This window comes from Canis lupus, chromosome 4, assembly GCF_011100685.1.
Source record: "Canis lupus familiaris isolate Mischka breed German Shepherd chromosome 4, alternate assembly UU_Cfam_GSD_1.0, whole genome shotgun sequence".
In the NCBI taxonomy this organism is placed as follows: Eukaryota; Metazoa; Chordata; class Mammalia; order Carnivora; family Canidae; genus Canis; species Canis lupus.
In genome coordinates, this window is record NC_049225.1 from 55,721,479 (window position 1) to 55,738,073 (window position 16,595).

At 37.3% G+C, this 16,595-nt stretch overlaps 1 protein-coding gene across 3 annotated transcripts in view; it reads right to left on the reverse strand.

Moving 5' to 3' along the window:
* Positions 1-882: 882 nt before the first annotated feature.
* Positions 883-16,595, reverse strand: part of MRPL22 (mitochondrial ribosomal protein L22) — a 38,193-nt gene continuing 22,480 nt past the window's right edge. For all 3 annotated transcript variants that reach the window (XM_038534934.1, XM_038534933.1, XM_038534935.1), the window contains 4 exons: positions 14,501-14,566; positions 13,607-13,684; positions 8,607-8,676; positions 883-1,177 (listed from right to left, as the gene is read on the reverse strand). In XM_038534934.1, the coding sequence (XP_038390862.1) occupies positions 966-1,177; positions 8,607-8,676; positions 13,607-13,684; positions 14,501-14,566 (426 nt within the window). In that variant the 3' untranslated portion in view covers positions 883-965. The remainder of the gene's footprint in view (positions 1,178-8,606; positions 8,677-13,606; positions 13,685-14,500; positions 14,567-16,595) is intronic.

The window sequence follows — 16,595 nt, forward strand, 5'->3', positions numbered from 1 at the left end:
GACCCAGAAGACTGGAATAATAAGCAAGTACCCCACGGTCCTCCTCTGTATACCAAAGTTTGAGTAGCATTGGACTAGGGGTGTGGACCAAGGGCTTCTTGTAAGTGAAAACACTTGTATCAATGACAGCCAGGTAGTGCTGAACACTTCAACTTAATACTAACAATTTTCTGTTAATAAGAGGTAAATGAGTGCCACCTACTGCCTTATTTTAGAATGCAATGCTCAGACTGGTTCAATTCTTCTCTAGGTAATTGAATTTACTCTGAAAAATGAATCAATCCTCAACAAGATAACCAAGCAATAGAAAGCATTGTTGGAAGGAGACATGAAAACAGTCTTTATTTAACTAGAAGAAAACTTTCTCAGAGGGTTCTTGGAGTTCTAGATTAATGTATCTAATAAACTTCTGTAATTTCAAGTCACTGCTAAAGCAGTAAAGGAAAATATAATAATGTCTTGCCCACCGGCCTATGCCAACAGTGAAAGTAGAAACAGAACTACAGAATGCCCTAAAATACATGTAGCTATGCTCTCCTCCACCACCTCCTCCCCAGTCCCGAGAAGATCAAGTAAAACAAGAACTTATTCTGCATAAGAATAAGTGTTATTCTGTATAACTTATTCTGTATTTCTTATTCTGTAACATTCTACTCAAGTCCAGTATCAAAACTACCACCTGCTTTTGGAAAGTTAACATTCCCTTCCAAAGGTATTCAAAAAAGCCTTCTGAATTGTAGTGTTACTGTTTAAAGCTGATTTCCCCTTCCAAGTTGCAAATGCACAAATATACCCAGAGGCTCAAAAAAGATGGGCAAAGCCTTATACATATTCATATAAAACAAGCAATTATACTTCATATTGCAATAACTCAATGACAAGTCATAAAAAGCATTTATCTTTAATCTGTTTGTTTTTAAGAAATAAATGGCAAAATATATACACTGTAGAGTCTGAATCCCCCATCACAGAGTGTGAATAATGGTCCGGTTGCGGAGCTCCTGAATATACTCTTTGGCATGGGTGACTGCTGTCTTCCGTGCCTCAGGTGGAGGCGGGGGGCCTTCCACCAACTTCACAAAGTAATGGCAATAAACCTTCTCCATGATCCCAAAGCGTCCTCTGCCATGGTATCGGATGCGTTTCAGGTACTGGCCTCGCCCTGAAGTCGATTCAGCTAGACAGGGAAGACAAAGAGAGTTACAGGAAATGATTACATCCACAAGACTATAGCTCAATCACCTGGGCAATTTTTGTCCTTTCCTTAACTGGATTCTAAGGCCACATGAGTTCATTTGGTGGTGTGAGGAGATTTGTCTCAAAACAGGTATCTCTTGAGTACTTATTAAGGACCTCTATCCTAGGTGCTGGATAAGAGTGAACAAGACTAGCAAGGGCCCTGCCTTCATGCAGCATTCTAAAGAAAATAAACATGATCATTCCAGTTAGTGACAAGTACAATGAATAAAAACAGTGATGTGATAGGGATCCCTGGGTGGCGCAGCGGTTTAGCGCCTGTCTTTGGCCCAGGGCGCGATCCTGGAGACCCGGGATCGAATCCCACGTCGGGCTCCCGGTGCATGGAGCCTGCTTCTCCCTCTGCCTGTGTCTCTGCCTCTCTCTCTCTCTCTCTGTGACTATCATAAATAAATTTAAAAAAAAAAAATTTAAAAAAAAAAAAAACAGTGATGTGATAGAGACTGATGGGGTGCTGGGGGCAACTTCAGACTGGACGGTGTCAAGAGGCATCATTGAGGAAGAGATATTTGATCCAAGACCAGAATGAATCATCTATGCAAATATCTAGGGGCACGGTACTCCAAGGAGAGGTAAAAGCAAGTGCAAAGACCCAATGGTGGGAATGTGCTTGGCTTGTTTTATTTTTTATTTAAATTCAACTTAACATATACTGTTATCACTGGTTTCAGAGGTAGAATTTAGTGATTCATCAGTTGCATATAACACCCAGTGCTCATTACATCACATGCCCTCCTTAATGCCCATCCCCTAGTTACCCCATCTCCTACTAACCTCCCCTCCAATGACCCTCAGCTTGCTCTCTAGAGTTAAGAGTCTCTTATGGACTGTTACCCTCCCTGTTTTCATCTTATTTTTCCTTCTCTTCCCCTATGTTCATCTGTTTTGTTTCTTAAATTACACATGAGTGAAATCATACGGGATTAGTCTTTCTCTGATTTGTTTTGTTTAGCATGATACACTCTAGTTCCATTATGTCATTGCAAATAGTAAGATTTCAATTTTTTGATGGCTGATTAATATGTGTAATGTGTGTATGTGTGTGTGTGTACACCACATCTTCTTTATCCATTTATCTATCAATGGACATCTGGGCTTTTTCTATATTTTGGCTATTGTGGACATTGCTTCTATAAACAATGGGGTACATGTGCCCCTTCGGACCATTACATTCGTAACTTTGGGGTAAACACCTAGTAGTGCAATTCTTAGGTCATAGGGCAGTTCTATTTTCAACTTTTCAACCTCCATACTGCTTTCCAGAGTGGCTGCACCACCTTACATTCCCATGAAGAGTGTAAGAGGGTTCCCCTTTCTCTGCATCCTCACCATCTGTTGTTTCCTGACTTGTTAATTTTAGCCGTTCTGATCAGTGTGCTGGCTTGTTTTAGAAACAGAAAAAAGATCAGCCTGCTGAAGCACAGTAAACAAGGCAAAAAGTAGTACAAACAGGGAAGGAGACCAGTGGTGAAGGCACCGTTACTGAGAGTCCTGAAGGCCGAAGTAAAGAATTTTCATTTCATTCTAACTGTGGTGAGAAGCCCCTGGAACCAAAGATTCCTAAATGCTGGTCCTCTGGTACATCAGACTAACCCACGGAACAGATTTTTTTTTTTTTTTTTTTTTTCACGGAATATATTTTAAATGCAGATGCCAAGACTCCATCTCTGGAGATTCTAATTTACTATATTGGGGTGGGTCTTGGAAATTACATTCTGAACCAACACCAATCCCCCTCCCCCAGTAATTCTGTTTTGTGGTCAATTTTAGGAACTCCCACATCACAAGAGCTCCCTCATCTCCCCTCCCTAATTTTTTGCACGTCAATGTCTGACTTTGTAAATTTAAAGAAATTTTTCAAATACTAGTTAAGAAGAAATCTTTTCACCAGTTTTTACCCACAGTAAATCAGAGGAGTAACCACTTTCTACTATTTTCTGAATTTTAGTCAGTTACTCCTTGAGTTAATTTAATAAGCCCTTTAAAAAGCCAAAACCTTGGGACACCTGGGTAGCTCAGTGGTTGAGCGCCTCCATTCAGCCCAGCACGTGATCCTGGAGTCCTGGGATTGAGTCCCACATTGGGCTCCCTACACAGAGCCTGCTTCTCTCTCTGCCTATGTCTCTGCCTCTCTCTTTCATGAATGAATAAAATCTTTTTAAAATTTAATTTAATTTAATTTAAATAAATAAATAAAAAGCCAAAACCTATGGGTGGGGGATGGGGTAACTGGTTGATGGGAAATGAGGAGGGCAATTAATGGGATGAGCACTGGGTGTTTGTTATACTATATGTTGGCAAATTGAATTTAAATTTTAAAAAAATGTAAAAAAATAAATACATTTTTTTTTAAAAGCCAAAACCTACAGAAGACATATCAAATTAATCCACTTCAATACTCACCCTTCTTACTGCATTCTTACTGTGACGTAACTTTATAAATATAAGGACTGCATCAAAGTATACCGCGGACAACCCTCTAACTACAGTCCTCTCATGAAATGAGTTTCAGCATAAACATCCTAGCTTGGCCAGAGAGAAAGTGAAGGATGAAAGTGATTAAGAAAACTGCCTAGGGCCTCCGGGAGATAAGGAAAGAACTACTGTCCTTATACCAACTTCATCATTGGGCACTAAAGAAATGTGTTTAAGATTTCCAAAGAGAAAGCCAAATTACACAAATCACTTTAGAATGAAGTACCACTAATTCCTCTAGATCCATCTGTCAGGAGGAAACCTACAAATAAACACAATGACACTAGGAAAAGTGGAGAAATCTTCTAAAAGGCATTTTACAAACACAGTGGCTGCTTCTATCCAAAACTGCAACTCTATTCCACTTGAGCACCCATTTCCAAATACTTTGAGGAAAAGGAACACTACTCCAGTGAAAACAGTATCTGAATTAGCTAACTATGCCGTACTACATAACCTATCCAAGCACAATGATCTGCCTCTCAGGGTCAATGTTAACTACCATTTTCCATCTCCCCCAAACACGTAAGAGCAAATGTCAATATCTGCCAAATGCTAGTCATGATTTCATCCTAAAGCCATAAAATACCATCTGCCTATCTTGTGGCACATAATACCACATTTTTTATGTCAAAACAAAAACATTAATTATTCTGAAACACCAGAATTCTTTAATACACTGTAATGGGAATATGCAACATAGCCACTATGAGGTTTGAATGAAATCAGGACTTAGAGGATTATAGATTCCAAACTGGTTTCTGGTCTCTCCTCCTCAGTCTCTCACACTAATTCTGTATGTTAGGGATTTTAACTGCTTTTGTATAGAATCATCTGTTCTAATTGAAATACGAGTAGGGAGAGATCCAAAACTGTCCCATTCATTCACTCACAAACTATATCTGAGTTCCTGTGAGGTGCCAGGCTCCATCCTGGGCTCCAAGGCTGCAGCAGTGACCCAGATATCAAGGAGCTCTTCTGTTTGCCCTATGCCTCACCCTTGGAGACCCCACAGCACAATCTCAAAACCATTGCTTTATAGTTAATAGTCTTAAAACACTGCCTTAATAACATAAATCTCTTACCCCAAAACTTCCTGTGGTTCCTCTTCAATATGAAAACCAAATTCCACACAGCCCGTCCTGTTCAGCCCTCTGGATCTAGGCCCAATCCACCCTTTCAGTTTTATCTGCTCAAGGTCAACTCTCTGCTTCCTTCAACTATTTCACTCACTGGACCACACAATCACTGCTCATTCCAACCTATGTGCCCTAGCTCATGTGGTTACTCCACTCTGAAAACCTTTCTTCCTGGACACTCTTTTGGATACCCAGACACCTATCTTCAAAAGCCAAATTGTTCTAGAAAAATTACATGACTTTTCTAACCAATACTAACATCCTCTTCTCTATTCCTATTTACACATATTACTCTTTTTGGTCCCAAACTATATACTATCTTGTATAAGTGTTCACGTTTAATCTGTAAAAGTCATTTCCTCAACCAATTAGGTCTTTTGTATTGCCCCCAAAGTTTACGTTCAACAAGGAACAGAAATGATTTTGAAATACAACCTCTACTAATTAATATCATTTTCTTCCAATATAGCTACCTGGTAAATTTGCTCAAATTCTAAAATAAGTTTCAAAGTTTTCCAAGTACATACAGTATTAATAATGTATATGGTTTGTTCCCACTCAGAAAAAAACAATTTATGTATATTTCTAAAGGACTACTGCTGTCAAAGAACAAAACTATGTGTGCTAAATGTTTTACATTGCTTTAATAAGATATACCATCCCGGGATCTCTGGGTGGCGCAGCAGTTTGGCGCCTGCCTTTGGCCCAGGGCGCGATCCTGGAGACCCGGGATCGAATCCCACGTCAGGCTCCCGGTGCATGGAGCCTGCTTCTCCCTCTGCCTGTGTCTCTGCCTCATTCTCTCTCTCTCTCTGTGACTATTACAAATAAATAAAAATTAAAAAAAAAAAAAAAAAGATATACCATCCCTAACTACGTGGGCAGTATGCACATGGAAGGTACTCAAATACTTTCTGAATCAAAGAAAAAACATTAAGATATCTCAAAAATGAGAACAGTGTAAAGTATGCCCAAGATGGTGCTCATCTAATGATGATACCCAACAGGTATGAAGAATATTAAAAATATTGTCAATATTTCCTATTACTGGTATTTAGGGAAATGTGAATCCTGATATTTTAAAATTGGAAACCCTCTTCTCTCTTCATCACTCTTAGCCCAGAAGACTGATTTACAAAGTCAGTCAATCACATTCTCTAAAGTGAATCACTTTAGATGCCATGAATCACTAAGCAGTGACATTTTATTAGTCCATGTCCACTTGTTAAGGTCTATTCACAGTGCCATTAGTCATCATTATAAGTTTGAAAAGGAAATGAATTTTCAAAATCTGTGGTCATGCAACACCAGGTATTAGCTTTAGACTGATGACAGGCATTTGAAGGAATTACCTTATAATGAGAACATATGCTACCAAAAAAAGTACTTCCCTTGAAATGCCCATACTTATGTAAGAGACTGAGGAGCCACTGCTGGGCCAAAATTGTAGCCAACATGTGACTGGTCTTTCAAAACTCTAAAAGACATTAATCTATGGAATGAAATGTCTAGTCTAGGTCTTTTCCATGAATACAAGGAGGAAAAGGAGTTTCTCATATTTTATAGGTAAGAATCACTGGGATATTTATTAAACAGCTCCCCAGGCCTCTCCCTTGAGGTTTCAGATCCAGTGGGTCTGTGGTGGGTTCTGGGAATCTGTATTTTTAATAATCTCAAATGATTATCAGGAAACTTTGGTTTTGTTTTTTGTTTTTTTTTAAGATTTTATTTATTTATTCATGAGAAACACAGAGAGAGGCAGACACACAGGCAGAGAGAGAAGCAGGCTCCATGCAGGGAGCCTGATGTGGGACTCGATCCCGGGACCCCAGGATCAGGCCCTGGGCAGAAAATAGACGCTCAACCACTGAGCCATCCAGGCACCCCATATCAGGGAACTTTGGCAAATACAGGGATAAATGTCTGACATGTGATGGTAAGATACTTCATCTTCCTGAGGGTATTCATCTTTTTTTTACTCTTCATAAAAGAATTTGGCAGCAAAATATTTAGCAAATGAGCTTTTATAATCATAAGACAAATCCAAACTTATTAGCCCTACTCAAGAAAAGAGATTTTTACACAGAACTGGATGAAAAAAGGGTGCAGGTGCAGTAGAGATTTTTCAGCAGAAATGTGCATAAGGATTGGTTAATTTTATTTTTGCTCAATGGCAACATTGGACTTTGCTCCTTCATTTGGGAAGACAGGATAAAGCTCCTCACCCATTCTCACTTTACTAAAATTACTGAAAAGGATTTAAAGACAAATTCTATTTCATTTGTATCTGAATTCCATTACTAAGTTTTGTCTGTCAGCTAAGAAAATCCTATTCTTATGAAAATGAATAAAATTAATTAAATTGGATTTGATATTCAGTCTTAAAAAAAGGAAAGGTCACCAAGAGGTTTAAAGCAAATGGTCTTGTTCTTCATCTACTTCATCTCTTCCAATGATTCTGGGCCCTCCCAGCATTATTTATTCATACTTCTCTCAGAAGAAAAAGCTTATGAGTAACTACTATGGCCCTGCATCTTCTGAGATACCATTTTGATTTCTCTCTGCATCTATGCATGTATCAGAATATAATCAGTTATACAAGATTCAGCTTTAAAATAAGATATTTCAATTGAAAATCATAACTCATTTGAATTTCAGGAGTAGGTGTGGCTGCCAGCATCAATTCCAGGTGAGCTGAGGTAGGATTTTAACTTAACCAAAATAAGTATCTCCAGTTAGGACTGAAGTGACATGATAAAGTAGAATTTGGATGATTTGTTTTTACTCTAATTGTTGAAAAATCATAATGCACAACTGATTTCTCCCATAATGATTTGGCCTCTTCTCTATTTGGAAAGCAGCAGTCCCCTGTATCATGAGTTTAAAAGATCTTCAGTTCTTCTCATACATAGGTTTGGCAGATTGAGAAAATTTTGCTTCGACTTCAACATCTTTGTTTGATTACAAAACTGCTGAGGTTAGGAGTAATTGCTGCTGAAGTGAAAGGAAAACAGTAACTCCACCTACCGTTCCACTTGACTGTGGTGTTGGGAGGGGGTAAGGGAGGTTTGTAATAAGCGTTGATCTCTTTCTAGAAAAAAAAAATCCTTTACATTTATACGGAGCATCATGCTTCCCAAAGCATTTTCACTTACATTAATTTAATTTGATATAGAACAAGCATAGAAAACCTGAGATAATGCTTCAGAATGTAATAACAAAGGGAAACAAACACATCTGGGTCATCTGCGTCTTGGCTTTTACCACTCAACAGATTTTCCATTCTGGTAATTGGAAGGTTAAATTCGGGACACCTTTATGGATTAGGCACCTGGCTTGGCACATTATAAATAGATTTTTTTTAAAGTCCACATGTGATTCTTCATTTACCTCCTTCATTTTAAAAAAATCAGTTCTGTTCCCTCTTAGTTTTATTGTGATTAAAGGACTACTCCAAGTACCATCATTTTGGTATCCATTATTAAATAATTATTAGCAATAGGTTCCATGATCTCACTTGCATTACAGAACAGGTAACAATAAAGCAGTGAGGTTATTACCATTTATAACAGATTAACATTAGCATGCTGAAGGCAGAAGAATAAGCTATTATCAGCAATTTTCACTGGCAAACCCAGTCTTAAGTAGTTAGATATCAAAGACTATTGTTAGATAATGAACTTGGCATCACTATTGGAAGACATTTTCCAATGCTAAGAATATTAAATATCTTACCTATATATAAATTGGATCTGAATTCCACATTGTGGTCTCTCACTGCCATATCTTGTGCTTCTAAGAGAATCTTAAACAAAGAAAAGACAGGCATTGATATGGCTGACCCTGAGCTAAAACAGAATTAAATATCTCATTTCTTGTTATCACTACGACAGCTAATCACATGCCTCTGTTTTATAGTTAATTTTTAAAAGAGAACATTAAATGATAACAGTACTGAGGGGAAGGGATGCACTGAGCTTTCTTCCCTCAGACAAGAACTGCAAATGCAGGCAACATGGCTCATCCTGCTAACTGTACAATGGGATATATGAGCTGTAAAAGAGGAAACAACAGGGCAGCCTGGGTGGCTCAGCGGTTTAGTGCCGCCTTCAGCCCAGGGCGTGATCCTGGAGACCCGGGACTGAGTCCCACGTCGGGTTCCCTGAATGGAGCCTGCTTCTCCCTCTGCCTGCGTCTCTGCCTCTCTCTCTCCTCTCTGTGTATGCTCATGAATAAATAAATAAAATCTAAAAAAAAAAAAAAAAAAGAGGAAACAACACTAATAGTAACAGTACCCTTGATGATGAACATTATGTCTTTGAGTCAGAGACTCATTAAAAAGTTCAAGAGGCTTAAGAGCTAAATCTTACTGAAAAATTCTTAAACTCTGGATCCAAAATAACCATTAAACATCAAACAAGTAGAGAAAATCATACTTGAAAATTTGAATAATTATTAAATCTATTCTCTGTAGATATTTTGAATTAAGGTAACCTGCTCCAGAACACATTTTTAAAAACAGCACAATTGTCAAAATAACAGAAACCATGGAGAGCCTGGGTGTCTCAGCTGGGTAGGCATAAACTCTCAATTTCAGCTCAGGTATTGATCCCAGAGTCATGAGATCAAGCCCCACATCAGGCTCCGTGCTCAGCAGAGTCTGCTTGGGATTCTCTCTCCCTCTTTCTATCTCTGCCCCTTCCCTTGCTTGCTCATGCACACACTCTCTCTCAAATAAATAAAATCTTTTAAGAAAAAGAAAAAAAAAAACAGATCTTTCATTCATTTAAAGATAAAGAATACAATACAAAGTTGAGTACACAAAAGATACTTAGTAACTGCATTCTGAACTAAATTAAATATAGGCATTACAATGGAACCTCTTCAAGCCTGAACCCATCAATCTCAACTAGTGAACTACTAAACTAAAAATATCTGGCTTTAAGGGAGAATTAACTGAAATGTAGAAAATACTACTGATATCCCCAGATGTCCTCAACCCAGCTTTTTGAAAAGGACATCATGTATCCACATCAAGGAAGATAGGAAGTGTAGGGACATGGTTTAGGGGAGAAATGGATTTCAGGTACTGCACAGGAAAGGGAACCATGGTTGTAAATAAGAGTGAGAGAGGAGCACATGGAGGAATGAACAAGAATGTTTCCCCATAACCACTGGCTTGGAAAACAAGAGGGGCTGAATTTCGTGACTTCTTACAAGCCGTGGGGGGCTTAAAGCCTGGAGTTTTAATGGTCAGCAGGCATGGCATGATAGGGATAGACCCCACGGGGGAACTGCACTACTCTTGGAGAGAAGGCAGGCAAACATCCCAGGGGCAGGCATCATGGAAATAGTGATTGGAAGAGCACCTAGGACCTCCAGTGGGAAGATCATTCGCTCTTCTCCGAGCACTTCCTTGAGAAGCAGTGTTCATAGAGACCTCTGGAAACAAAGGAGATGGCTGGCACCATTTCCTTCCCTACCCCTCAGCATGAACTCAGAGACACCTGAGGGTTTGAAACAGCTCAGCACTAGCACTGGCTGCCTAATTTGCTTCCATCAAGCCCCAATCTGCTGTGCTCTGGTGGGACTGCCCCTCTCAGTCAAGCTTGCCTCAGACCCAGCCTGGCAGGCCCTTCCCCCAGAAGACCAGCACAAACCCCTGCCCATACCATGTCTCCTGACCAGAGAGTTTTGCAGGGCCTTAGTTCCAGCAGAGGTGGTAACAGGTCTCATTTCACAAGCAGACCAGAGCATATCTAATTAGAACTTGCCACATTCAAGCAAGGGATGAAATATGGCCCACAAAAGAAAAGGAGAGGCTCTGCAGGTGACTCAAAGGACAGAACAGCCAGAACGCAACAGCAGAGTACACAAACCACACAGACACTTCCTGAAGTACTAGGCCCTGGGCACTACATGGTCTCTTCTTTATAAGGCCAATACTTTCAGGAACAGGAGACATAACTGGCTTTTCTAACACAGAAGAAGGCAGAGACTTACATAGAATGCCAAGATGGAGGAATTTATTCCAAATAAAAGACCAAGATAAGGCCATGGATAGAGATCTAAACAAAGCAGATATAAGTAACATGCCTGATGAAGAATTTAAAGCAATGATTATAAGACACTCACTGCACCTCAGAAAAGAATGGAACACATGAGTGACAGCCTTAGCACAGAGATAGAAGAATTAAAAAAAAAAAATCAGAGATGAAGATACAATAAAAGAGATTGGAAATAGGCCTGATCCAATCAACAGCATGCTGGAAGAAGAAAAGGAACAAATTAGTGACCTAGAAGACAAAATAATGAAAAATAATGAACCTGAACAAAAGAGAGAAAGAGTAATTATGGAACACAAGAATTGAGTTAGGGAACTCAGTGACTCCATCAAACATAACAACATTCGTGTTATAGGAGTCCAAGAAGAGAGAGAAGAGGGGGAAGAAAATTTATTTCCAGAAACAATAGCAGAAAACTTCCCTAATCTGGGGAAGGAAACAGACATCTAGACCCAGGAAGCACTGAGAACTCCCATCAAAATCAACAAAAGCAGGTCAACACCAACACATATTATATTTAAATTTGGAAAATATAGTGAAAAGTAAAAAATTTCAAAAGCAGCAAGACAAAAAAGTCCTTTACTTACAAGGAAAAACCCATAAGGCTAGCTGAGATTTCTCAACAGAAACTTGGCAAGTCAGAAGGGAATGACATGGTATGTTTATTGTGCTGCATAAGAAAAATCTGTAGCCAAGAATACCTATCCAGCAAGGCTATAATTCAAAATAGGAGAGGTAGAGTTTTGCAGACAAACAAAAACTAAAGGAATTCATGACCACTAAACCAGCCCTGCAGGAAATATTAAAGGGAACTCTTTGAGCACAAAGGAGAGATCAGAAGTGACAAAGACAAGAAAGGATCAGAGAAAATCTCCAGAAACAACAAAACAAGTAGTAAAATTACAATAAATATATATCTATCAATAATTACTTTAAAAAATAATTACTTTGAACATGAATGGACTAAACACTCCAATCACAGACAGAGGGTGTCAGAATGAACAACAAAAAAAACAACACCCATCTACATGCTGCCTATATGAGACCCATTTTAGTCCTAAAGATATCTGCAGTTGAAAGTGAGAGGTGGAAAAACATTCATCACACAAATGAATCTCAAAAGAAAGCCATAGTAACAATACTTTTATCAGGCAAACTGGACTTTAAAACAAAGACTGTTAAAAAAAAAAGACGAGGGTATTATATAATCATTAAGGGGATAAGAAGCTATAACAATAAGAAGCTATAACAATTGTAATTATTTATGCACCCAACATGGGAGTACCCATATATACAAAACAATTAATAACTAACATAAAGGAACTAAAGGATAATATTACAGTAACAATAGGGGACTTTAAATCCCTCTTAACAATAGACAGATCATTTAAACTGAAAATCAACAAGGGAACAATGGCCTTGAATGACACACTAGAACAGATGGATTTAACAGACATATTCAGAACACTACATCTTAAAGCACAGAATATATATTGTTTTCAAACACACATGGAATATTCTCCAGAATAGATCATATATTATGTCACAAAACATATCTCAACAAACACAATAAAACTGAAATCCCACCATGCACCTTTTCTAAAGACTATAACCACAAGAAAAAATTTGGAAACACCACAAATACAGGGAGGCTAAACAACATGGCTCCTAAACAGTGAATAGGTCAACCAGGAAATCAAAGAAGAAATTTTTAAAAACAGGAAAAGAAATGAAAACACAACAGTCCAAAACCTTTGGGATGCAGCAAAAGCAGTCCTAAGAGGGAAGTACATAGCAATATAGGCCTACCTCAAGGAAGAAAAAACTCAATAAACAATTTAATCTTATACCTAAAGGAGCTAGAAAAAGAACAAACAAAGCCTAGAGCCAACAGAAGGAAGTAAATAAGATTAGAGCAGAAATAAATGATATACAAACTTTAAAAACAATAGAACCGATCAAAGAAACCAGGAGCTGGCTCTCTGAAAAAATTAATAAAATTGATATACCTAAAAAAACACAAAACAAAACAAAAAAAAAACATACCATGTGCCTAGAATTAAGTCAGCTTGAGTACCAATTAGCACATTTGTATGTAGTGACTTAGCTACATTCAGAGCTAGAAGGGTCTTTAGAAATCATTTAATCCAATTCCATCCAGTTTACAAATAAGAAAAATGGTACCAGACAGGTTAAGTGTTTTACCCATCATCACAATAGAAACTGTCACAGAAAAGATTAGATTCTAAGTCTCCTGAATCCCGGGTAAGTGCTCTTTCCAACTCAATTAGTTATAAAATCATAAGCTCTCAATTGTGGAATTAACCAAAAAAACAGCAGTCACCAAAAACAAACAAAAAAAAAAAAACAAATCAATCTTCTAAAAAAATCATATCAAGTCCCAAATCATTAAAACAAAGATTTATCACTTCATAGACAAATAGTAAAAAAAATGAATAAATGTCTGGTGCCAATAAAAGCATCTCCAGAGAAAAAATATACTTAAGACTATAACATTCCTAAGGTATAAGGAGGACATTAATAAAACTGAATGCCTTAAATCTGTACTATATGAACTATGTACTTACAGCAGGGAACTCAGGATTTAGGCTGAGCTTACTAACACCAGCAAAACAGCTATGCACTCCCTCCCTACAAATCTTAGTTTACCTCTTTAATTATTTGGGCCCCCTTTTTGTCACTGAATTCCAACTGAGCCAAAGCCTGGTCAATGGACATTCCTCGTATCTAGAATTAAAGGGTAACAGATAAGAGAAGATAAATTAGTTTACAAAGTCAATGTTCCCTTTTCAGTGAAAAGCAAAAGCCTTACATAATACAAATAACTTCTAAAAATAGCTAACTAGTTATATGTCAATTACATCTCAATAAAACTGGGGGAGGGGCTCTGACTTAAAAAAATAAAAATAGCTAACGTAGGCAGAGAAGAAAAGTTTGAGAACAGATGCAACCCTTTTTAAGTCAAAATCAAACTTAAATGTTTTAACCATAAAACTGAGAACCGAGATTATAAATGTTTTAGTAATATTGAGAGCAGACATGAGAGAACACAGGGTGGCGAGCATCACACTAGGTATGAAAGACCATCTTTTTTGCAGGATAAGTGTATTATATGTTTATATCTGGGGCTTTGTCTTCTCTCATAGATAAATTTCATTCTCCTGGGGAAAATCTTAAAAAGCAATGGTTTTGAAATTTGAATCAACTTTATTTTTTTGAATCAACTTTTAAGATAAATAAGCTTGTTTCCTACATTCTCTCAGAGTACAGATTCCTGATGCTTTTGTTCTTAATATCCATGTATCCAATGTGATTTAGTTCCTCAGAAAAAAGGTAAAAATTAAGCAGAATCACTCATTTCTGAGCAAATCATTCGTGTATTACCTAACAACTGTCTGAAACTGTAATTATATTCCTCACTTTCTGGAAAAATCAGGGTGATTTTTTTCAATTTTTCAAATTGCAGAGGAAAATTCAAATTGTGGGGGAAATTTCAAATACTTCTTTTCCTAAGTATTATATGGTAATGTCATTTTAGCTTACCAATTTTGCCAAATACCACATCTTGTCTTTGCTGTATTTTATTTGCCTTCGACAATGGTAGATTTCCTTACAAATAGGGAAAAGGAAAAACAAGTTAGCAAATTGATCAAAATAATAACATACACTGTTAATAAAGCTTTAACTTTTTATGCCTAATGAAAATGTTGCCACAAGAAATAATGACATTATTAAGAATTTGGAGATTTTTTTCTCTACATACACTAAGTTGTATTTTTCCAGTCTCACTATGTTAAAAAGATCATTAAGACAGTAACAGAAACTACGAATGGCCACATCGTGCCAATATTTGTAACATTTCTATCCAAAGGAATAGTAAAAGATCTAAATGAAAACATTTAGCTGGCTAAAGAAACAAAAGAAAAGGTACAATAAGAAAAAAAAGTTTCCTGTTATTGGAGAGAATAAGAGAATAGGGTGAAATGGACAAAATAACAGATTTCACAGGATATTCTAAGTGTCTGGTCAAGAGCAAGAGCAAAGGTCCTAGACTCAGACTGCCTGGGTCTGAATTCTAGTTCTACTCTCTACAAGCTACAGAACCCAAGCTCTTTTACCTCTCTGCCCAAGCTTCCTCTTTTTTTAAATGAAGATAATAGTACCAGCCTCATAAAAATATAGTAAGAATTAAAGAAAATAATCTATGCAAAGAAAGCATTTTGCAGTGCCTAGTACCTGGTAAGATCTTAGTAAATATCAGTTTTTATTATCTTCTCTTTAGAGTAGTAAATATATCCCATTTAAATGTTTAATCAATCATCCATTACATAATTTACAGTTCACAAAGTACTTTCTAAACCCATTATTTCATTTGACCTAACTCTATGAGTTGGGAGAAAAAACACTTTACAATCCTTTTACAGGGGTGCCTGGATGGCTCAGGTGGTAAAGCATCATACTCTTGGTTTTGGCTCTGATCATGATCTCAGGATCATGGGATTGAGCCCTGAATTGAGCTCCCTTCTCAGTGTGGAGTCTGCTTGAGATTCTCTCTCTCTCCCTGCTCTCCCCTCCGACTCACTCACTCTCTTTCTCTCAAATAAATAAAATTTTTTAAAAGAATAATCCTTTCCCTGGTAAAAACCAGGAAAAAAAAAAATCAGACAAATCAAGTGACTTAGCCAAGATTGCAAAGCTTGTGAGAGACAAAGCTGGAAGTCAAAGTGCCATACAGAGAAGTATATGAAGTGCCTAACACAATGTCTGGTAAGTGTATCTTTAAAGTTCCCCTATGACTGTAAAACCCAACTTCTTTCCACTACTACACCATATTGCTCCTTTAAAATAATTAGAAAACATTTGTCAAGGCAAACAATAGCAAGGGAGACTTCAGAACTTGCTAACATTCTGACTTCTGCTGGAAATTTTCAAATGCCTGAGAAACAGCAGAGTTTTCCCAAGGGGCCATCTTTTAATATGTAGCAGATTTCATTTCAGTTCCAATAGAAGCTGACAGACTGAAAACTGTAGCAATAGCCTAATTACATTTTCAGCAATAAAGTGTCCAGGGGAGCACTGGAGAGGAAAGAAGAACTGTCATGACTGATAATATTCATCTGTGAAAATTAATACACTCAATAAAATCTTTTGTGTAAGAAACCCTTCAATTCTTGGTTTCTCATAGTGGGCTATCTCCAAACCTGAATTGTATATGATTATCTTCAAATTTTGTAACAAAGATATTGTACTCCTGGCAAGAGCATGGGGAAAAAAGGAATCAAGTATTTAACAAAAAAGAAAAGTTATTCAATCATTTTCTTTTAAAACAAAAAGCTCAACATTTCCTTTAGGCAGGTGCAATGTCTAAAGGCATTTTCTAAACACAAGCCAGACAAACCTATCATTGCAAATAGATAAAGTGGCAAAGAGAGATCAGAAGGCTCAGTTAAATGTCACTATTAACCAACCTATACAGTAAATTAGATAAAGTTAGGATCTAATGTGCAAGATAGTTATTCAAATGAAATGAAAGCCTAAGTTGCAAAATGTCTAAACCACTAACTTCCAAAGAAACTAACTTATTTTGCATATAACTAAACGATAAAAAAAAATTGTCTGGGATCCCTGGATGGCTCAG